This window comes from Anopheles aquasalis, chromosome 3 (genome assembly GCF_943734665.1).
Source record: "Anopheles aquasalis chromosome 3, idAnoAquaMG_Q_19, whole genome shotgun sequence".
Lineage (NCBI taxonomy): Eukaryota > Metazoa > Arthropoda > Insecta > Diptera > Culicidae > Anopheles > Anopheles aquasalis.
This window is the reverse complement of record NC_064878.1, coordinates 18,104,096-18,111,595: the sequence shown is the minus strand read 5'-3', so window position 1 is coordinate 18,111,595 and position 7,500 is coordinate 18,104,096. Positions and strand designations below refer to the sequence as shown.

The window sequence follows — 7,500 nt, the reverse complement described above, 5'->3', positions numbered from 1 at the left end:
ATCTACGACCTTGCAATTCAATGAAAAGACCATTTAAAGTTTACAATATTCTTGGTTTAATGGCGTCTAGTAATGCCGAATTGGAAGCAATACTTTTTTCCATTTAAAATTACTCTACAACTAGCTTCAACTCTCTTGAAAACCTTGGGTTCTGAAGTAAGAATACAGTAAGGATACTCCAAATGCAATATTGAAAGGGATTTGCAGCTCACATCGCGACTAGTCGAGAGTAGGTGACGAAAAATGAATCTTTTATGTTCCACAGATATTTAAGCCATTACGACCAAAGTTGTAAACCTAATACTATCCTTCTGTTATCCAGTAATATTGTATTTAAGTGTTAACCCATCCGTATAGTGAGTAATGCAGGGATTTTCGTTGAACAACCGCGTTTATGCGGTTCGAAATCGAATTATCAACTTTTTTAGGGACATCACTGGTAGCAAAGAGAGTGCCGAGGAGATTTTTTAAAACTAGTTACAGAACACGTGTGTGCGGTATTCTAATTCTGGTCCGTTTTTGGCGAGTACAGTCGTTGGCGTTAGAAGGATGTATTTTTGCCTTTTCTTTTTTTGGAGAACGAAACGTATAGATACTTTTAAGGATTCGCTGTTCGATGGATCGTGGTGCGAACGAGAACCGTGTAGAAAATGGGGCAAAAAGAATGAAAAAGCTAGCCGCAGTACGTCGGCAGAAGGAGTGGCGTACACGGTTCGATAAGATTTTAGGATCTTTCTTCTAATCCCACACGACACCACTTTCTTAAACGCAATATTGCCGCCCATTTGGAAACGGAACGGAAACGTTACCAGCATGCAACAAAGAACAATACGCAATAACAAAAGGATAACGATATGAAATTCACAATACAATATTTAGAAATAATGCCTGAACGTGAGGGAAAGGATGCACTATAAGTAAAAATTTAGCAAAAATGTTTCCATTTTTTAGGACGAGGAAAACAGCTGGTTCCTTCGCGCTAGAGCAATGAAACGGAGCGAAGAGGAGATCAAAAACGAGGACGAAAAGCAAAAGATGCAATTAATAGTTTAAACATGCGCGCGAAGCTTCTCAATCGCCTAGCGAGAAGAACAATTGGACGGAAACACAATGCAATGGAAGGAAACTAGAATTGCGCTGGGAAAAGAAACATACTGAAAAACCAAAAAAACACTATCACCACGTAGCCATACTTTTATCAATATCTTAGCTAAAATGAAAGTAAACCAGACGGAACGAGAAGACAGTGGGAGTAACGGGCTGATCGATCTTCGAGTTCAATTCGAAGACGATCGCCTCGATCGCTACACGTGGGCTGCTGCTGATGATAGGAAGTAGTGATGGAATGCTAGTCAAAAGGTTCTCCCCAACCGCCCCCCCCCCCCTCCCTCTTAATATCCTTAGAAAACAATGTCCCTTTGGGTTTGTTTCTTGCTGTCTTTCTAATATTAGATAAATCCTATCGTTGGCGTAGCCCACCCCCGGGTACCGATCGAACGAGATCGCTATCTCCTACCGTAAAACATCTGCCGAAGGGTTTGTTTGCATGTTTTGCATTTAAGTTTACGAATTTACGACGAGAGTGCAGGATTTTGTAGGTTATTTTAGGGGTTATTTTTGCAATGAATCTTTTGAAAAAAAAAAACGAAAGCTCCGACCAAAGCAGCGCGATTCTCTCTTTCTAGTAGCCTTTAAGTTTGCCATTACCTTTTTGTCAATATTGTGATGTTTCTCCTTTTTGTTGTGTTTTATGTGGAAAAGAAATAATAGATAACACATTGTTCGGTGTAAAATTGGTGGCTTTTGCCCTTGCCCGAGAGAAAGAAAGAGCGGCGGAATTGTATTTGAAAAACAAACTGGCATTAGCTTTATTATCGGGGTAAGTAATGAACGTTTGACTTTGAAATGTTACAATAAATAAAAGAGATTCCTTAATATAATCAAAGTTAAGATACAAGATTCGTGCAGTTCCGGGCACGGCACGATTTAGTAACGCCATTGAGACGAGGGAAACCTAAAGTGGACACGTTTGTCCACATTCGTCTCTCGTTCAACCACCGGTGCCGATGGTTTACGCTGCATTCCTTCCATCGGTGGTGAAGCAAGAAAAGCAGTAGCAGCAGGCTTTGTTTCTTCCACAACTGGCGGTCGTGATGGTCCCCCCAGTAACGATGTGCTCGTTACTGTGGCTACGCGATCTGTCGAAACTATCGTCGATCGGGCCGCCGAATAGCCACTCGTTTCACCGAAAGATTGATTTTGTTTTAGGCAATCGATGTGTTTGAATGGCCACAACTTCCTGCCCCCTGGTTTCTGCACCCGATCGGGGCTAACCGTTTTGCGGCGCAGCAACCACATGATATCGTCCGCTTCCGGCTCGAGACGTTGCAGATGCTTTTTGCGCATCGGTTTCCGGTTGCTCGACAGCTTGCGGAGCGTCTTGCGACACTGCACGTGCAGTTCGATCGCTTCCTTGATCGCCGTGTACCATGCGCGGCTTTCCTCCGCACTATCGGAGCTGAAGATCGTACCATCACCGCTGCAGGTAAGCCGAAAGTTGCCCCGAAACAGTTCAATTATTTTACATTTCTTCAACGGGAACACACAGCTACAGACGAGCGAGGAGTTCTCGGTCAGCAGTCCATCCACCTCACGCACCATTCGGCAGTACATGAACATGTCCGACATGAGGATGCAGTACTTTTTCGAAGTCGAACCATCAGTCTTGAGTTTGCGAAGGATTCCTTCCTTTAAAATTTTGCGTCCCGGTTTGACCAGTTTCAGTTGCTTGTTGCTCAGCGCGTTCTGCACCAGGATGAGCCGCTGGGTATTTTCGTAATCCTCCACGACGGCGTTAATGTGCGAGACGGATTGTTCGACGAGACGGATCGATTCCTGCAGTGGTTTGAAAGCTTCATCCGAAGGGCTCGTGTATAGGAGCACCTGCTGGAGTAGCAATCGGTACCGCGGGATGCGCTGTATCGGTGTGATGAGCAGCGAGATCAGCTTCGTCTGTACCTCGGGCCTAGCTTCCGTGTTGTTGATGTACCGTTTCAGCGTCGGGTTCTTCTCCATCAGCGACTGTAGCGTACAGAGCGAGTTCCGATAATCGAACGCATACACCGAGTACAGCTTAAAGAAGGGCCCAAGGTTGGTGAATGCTTTCACTACGTTGTCAAGATTATCGTCGAGCTTCTTCAGCAGCTCTTGGCTCAGATTGTGGATTGTGTCGAGCTGACCGAAGATCGCATTATGGACTCGCTCGGTCAGGAATCCGTTGGTACGGAGCGGAGTCACAAAGAACTCGAGTAACACCTCCAACTGGCGTAGATAGGATTGTTCCGAGGATCGGATTTCACGGATCGCTTGCAGTCTCAGTTGATGCCGTTTGTCTTGCTCATCACTGACGCCACCATGTGCCGTATCCCTTGCCAACGGTGTCCGCACGGGGCTGTTGCTGTGGGAACCGGGTAAAGCAAATCGACGACCACCTAAAAATGAGGAAGAACCGAATAAAACGATGCACCAGCGAATGCGACGACCGGCTTACTTTTATTGATGCTGGTCGGCCGGAAGTTTTGTATGTTTTGCACTTTTAACGCAGCAATCAGCTCGGAACGCATATCCTCCGGCATAAGGGGCTGCAACTGCAGCTTATTGCCGGGTTTTGGGGTCGGTAGAGCCATAATTTCCGACAGAAAATCCAATAAAATGCAATTCGCAACCTATGGCACAGTTTCACAACAAACGCGGCAACAAACACGCAGATGCCGTTATTCGGCGGTTGAATCGGTTCCAGTTGAAATGACAGATGGTACCCTACCGATAATGGATTTCGATAATTGTTTAAGTTTCTTTTAATTAACACTACAGTTACTCTTTAGAGGTGTTAATTTTAAATGAAAGCTTCTGTTTTAATTTAATAAAAACATCTTTAGGAAATAATAACCCTGCCCGTTTCCAACCGGTTCAGTGATAGCCAGTCCTCATCATCCGCGACAGCTCAGTTGACGGCTGGCTGTAAATGACAGTCTGGGTATCTGTATGTGTCCGTGTCGCGTACGTGCGTGCGTGTGCCCCTCCTCTTCGTTTGTTGTTGCAGAACTCCCAAACGCAAACGAGCCTTCCACAAACGCGCAACGAAAAGTATTCTAGAAAATCGTTCTACCGCGGGGTAAGTCCGGGAGTGTGGGAGGTTTCCGCGCCGCAGCAGAGAGTGAAAATAATCGTCCGTGAACCCCGGGGGGGCCCAAAGTCGTTGGAATCGTTTTGTGCAACACTCAGCCCGGGCTGGTGCAGGTGCAATCGTCCATGTCCTGGCCTGGCCAGAGGTGGTAGTTTGTTTTTGCTGCATTCCACCGCATAACGGCACCGATAGCCCTCCCCGGAACAAAACGCCCTACCGTGTGTGCCAATGGAGTGTTTTGGTGCGTTTGCGGAATTCTTCAGCCGTAGGTGGTGGGCGTGGGTGGTAGATAAGCGAATTTTGGTGCTTCGTGAAGAGAGAAAGGGCGTGCTCACGATTTTCGTGCGTGTTCCGTGCGTGCGTGCGTGCGTACGTGTGTTTGCTGGAGCTGTGTGGCAATAACCAAGAGAAAGAGAGAGAAAGAGAGTGAGCCACGGTGTTCTGCTGGTGATTTCGGAACAGGGCTTGGGCCATGCGAGAGCTCTGACCGCCCCCGGGCTGGGGGTTGGGGATGTTGTTGACTTTTAGTTGCTGCTGCTGCTGCTGCTGCTGCTGCTGCTGCTGGTGTCATCCACCGGAGGGGTTGACACCGCAATTGACCGCGAGCATCAACGCGATGATACAGAACCATCCAAGCAGCCAGGGTCTCGAGCGAGCGAGCGAGCGAGCGAATGTCCATCAGGTTTTGTTAATTTGCACTCCTCTCGTGCACGACCCACGGGCTAGAATCTGCAACCCACCATCATCATCATCATCATCATCAGCTTGGTCACCGTTAGTCGAAGAAGGAGAAGAAGAACCGTCCCCGTTGGAATCCCCAGCTGCCTCAAAAGGGGTGGGGATGGCCATAGAATTAAACAATTTCACCTTTCCGCTACGTCGTCAACGACCACCAGACGGTGACAAACAAGACCAGGCAAGTGGCAAGCAAAGCGGACGCGGAACAACGGAAGGAAGGCGGCTTCCGGTCTTCTCTGCCACTGGTACGCAACAGGAAGGAAGGACGGAAGGAAGGCCAGAAGGGTTTGAAGCCAAAGAGACTCCACCTCACTCACGGTCCGGAAGGAAGTGAAGAAAGTGAATTGTAAAGCAAAGCAGGCTTTGAAAGCAGCGCAAAAGAAGTTGAGCGAGAAGAGGACCAGATCGAGTGAATGCTAGGCGACGCGTAGCGAAGACGGCCGGGGGTTAAAATAGAACGGAAAATAGCGGGAAAGCGGAAGTAAAGCGAGACACATAAATAATGTATGCGGACCACCACACAAACACAGCGTGTGATGATCCCGGGCGATGATGTTGATGATGGTGATGATGATGATGATGCGAGATACGGTGCCCCCACCGGTGGACCGACCAGCGGACCCCAAAGCAACCAACAACAACAGCAACAACAACTAGTAGTAGTAATAGTCGCATAGAAGAGGCGAGGGAGGGGTCAAAACGGGTTTTCAACCCCATCCCAGTGTGCTGTGCTGTGCTGTGCGCGGCCAGTCAGATTTTTTGTGATTCGTCCAGGGGTTCCTTAGATTATGCAGTGTAGTCTATAAAAATGTCTGTTCTTTTTCCATTCATTCTGGCTCCATTCCCCAGTAAGCTATGTGAGGTCTGTTAATCGTGTACTCCGTCAAAAGAAACGGGCGTGAAACGACCGAGTGTCGAGCGGTTGCCGTGGAAGGTGGAATACTAGCGGCATTCCCCCTCCATCCGGCGTACGTAGTGGCAGTGGTGGTGGTGCGATAGTGGACACCGGTTGGCACGTGAAGAAGGGTACCTACCGCAGGAAAGGGAAGAAGAGACACAGGAAGGAAGAAGCAGCAGCAGGGGCAGCAACACCGGAACGGAACGGAACTATGCCACGGAACGGGGAAGCTTCCTCGGAGAAGGGTTGCTCGAAGGCGGCCGGTGCCGCCGTACCGGCCGAGTGGCTCCATCCGGACCATGTCATCATGAACGAGGGCGTCACGTTCGATGTGCGGGTAAGTGTCCCCCCCGGGGGGGGGGGGGCGGAGTGGTGGTTGGCGTAACCACCGATCCGCCGCCGGTTTATATCGTTCACTTCCTTCCTTCCTTCCGTTCCAGCGAAGAAGAGAAAGGTAGATTCTGTTTATGTCCCCTGGAGAAAGAGAGAGAGCGAGGGAGAAAGAGGGAGTTATTCGTGACATTCTTTTCGGAACATGGCCCCTTCTCATCCCGCACGCCCGGATCGTATGAAATTCAAAACCCACTCCGAAGGTGCCACCATTGTTTTGCACTTCCGGCTTTGACACACACGGGGAACACGCAACACGTTGCGCGGCGGCCTCATTTTCTTTGCCCTGTGCACCGCTTTGTCGCGTTCTTTACTTCCTCTCCCCTCGGAGGTCATTCCGGGTGCGCCCGGTTCCCGGCAGTTGGTTGGATAAAAATAGTCTCGAATGCGCACAGTCGTGAAGACGAGCGACCGGCTGTGAAAGAGATAAAGACAGAAGAACGGCGAAAAGTGGATGCTCAGAATGCGCGCACCACCCGGACCCGGACCCGGACCCGGACCCAGTCCCGAACCGGAAGCAGCCGGCCCCCGCACGCGCTCCCCTCCGTGGGAGGAGCAATTTTCCGATGTGTGAAGTCGATCTGTCCCATCTGTGTGCTCGCAGTCGGCGATGCTTGCGGCGTGGCCTGCTTCTTCAATTAAAGTCAAGATACACACAGAAGGGGGGCCCTCTAAGAATGTTGTTTACATTTCCAGGAATGCCGGTCGGTTACGCTATTAAGCAGGCTGTGTCCGGTTGGTGAATGAGTGTTAAAGCACAGAAAAAAACCCGCGCCCCATTCTACATTGCGAGCAGCAGCGCACGGTCAGCGCTTCCGCCGGTGGAAACGAGGGAAACGGACACGCGGGCGGCACCTTGATAAATTTTGCTGAATGGTTGAAGAAACTCGTCATCGTCCGGTTTCACTTGGGACACACACTTTGGATGCAAAACCGGAAAGCGACGTTCTTGGGAATCCGTCTCCGACGTTCGCGGAATCGGCAAAGATGAGTCACCCCTATCGTCGCGCTGTCCGCGGAGGGCTGCTGCATTCCTGCTTTAAAAGAAAAAAGTACCGCGGCTTGCTTCGAGTCGAGGACGGCCTCAATTGGTCCAAGAGGAGAGGGACACAAGCGTGCTGATTGATTGGTTTGTTTGCGCTGGCACATTGGCGCACATTGGCGCACACACTGGATTGGTCCGCTGCTGCAAAATCCGTTGCAATCACATTGTCGTCTTTCTCGCTGGAACGCAATCCAGAACGGAAGCTCCGTACGCGCATTTATGGTTGCGTGGACTTTGTTTGGC

The 7,500-nt window shown here is 49.6% G+C and overlaps 3 protein-coding genes across 5 annotated transcripts in view; 2 read left to right on the top strand and 1 right to left on the bottom strand.

Annotated features, from left to right (window-relative positions):
* The window catches only part of LOC126577189 (protein unc-119 homolog), a 6,231-nt gene extending 4,425 nt beyond the window's left edge, over nt 1–1,806 (top strand). The window contains exon 4 of one of the 2 annotated variants that reach the window (XR_007608324.1): nt 952–1,806. The gene's annotated coding sequence lies outside the window, so the exon portion shown is untranslated. The other variant, XM_050238641.1, reaches the window with a different exon arrangement.
* Nucleotides 1,807–1,900: 94 nt separating this feature from the next.
* On the bottom strand, nt 1,901–3,742 carry LOC126575947 (putative protein tag-52). Its single transcript, XM_050236961.1, has 2 exons — nt 3,551–3,742; nt 1,901–3,491 (listed from the first exon to the last, which is right to left on the bottom strand). Exons 1-2 carry the CDS (start codon nt 3,684–3,686, stop codon nt 1,987–1,989), a joined length of 1,641 nt encoding a protein of 546 aa, XP_050092918.1. The 5' UTR covers nt 3,687–3,742; the 3' UTR covers nt 1,901–1,986.
* Nucleotides 3,743–4,101: 359 nt separating this feature from the next.
* The window catches only part of LOC126579322 (SHC-transforming protein 1), an 8,709-nt gene continuing 5,310 nt past the window's right edge, over nt 4,102–7,500 (top strand). The window contains exons 1-2 of one of the 2 annotated variants that reach the window (XM_050242806.1): nt 4,102–4,174; nt 5,774–6,159. In XM_050242806.1, coding sequence (XP_050098763.1) covers nt 6,034–6,159 — 126 coding nt within the window. In that variant the 5' untranslated portion in view covers nt 4,102–4,174; nt 5,774–6,033. Of the gene's footprint in view, nt 4,175–4,210; nt 4,452–5,773; nt 6,160–7,500 lie in introns of those variants that run through there. The other variant, XM_050242805.1, reaches the window with a different exon arrangement.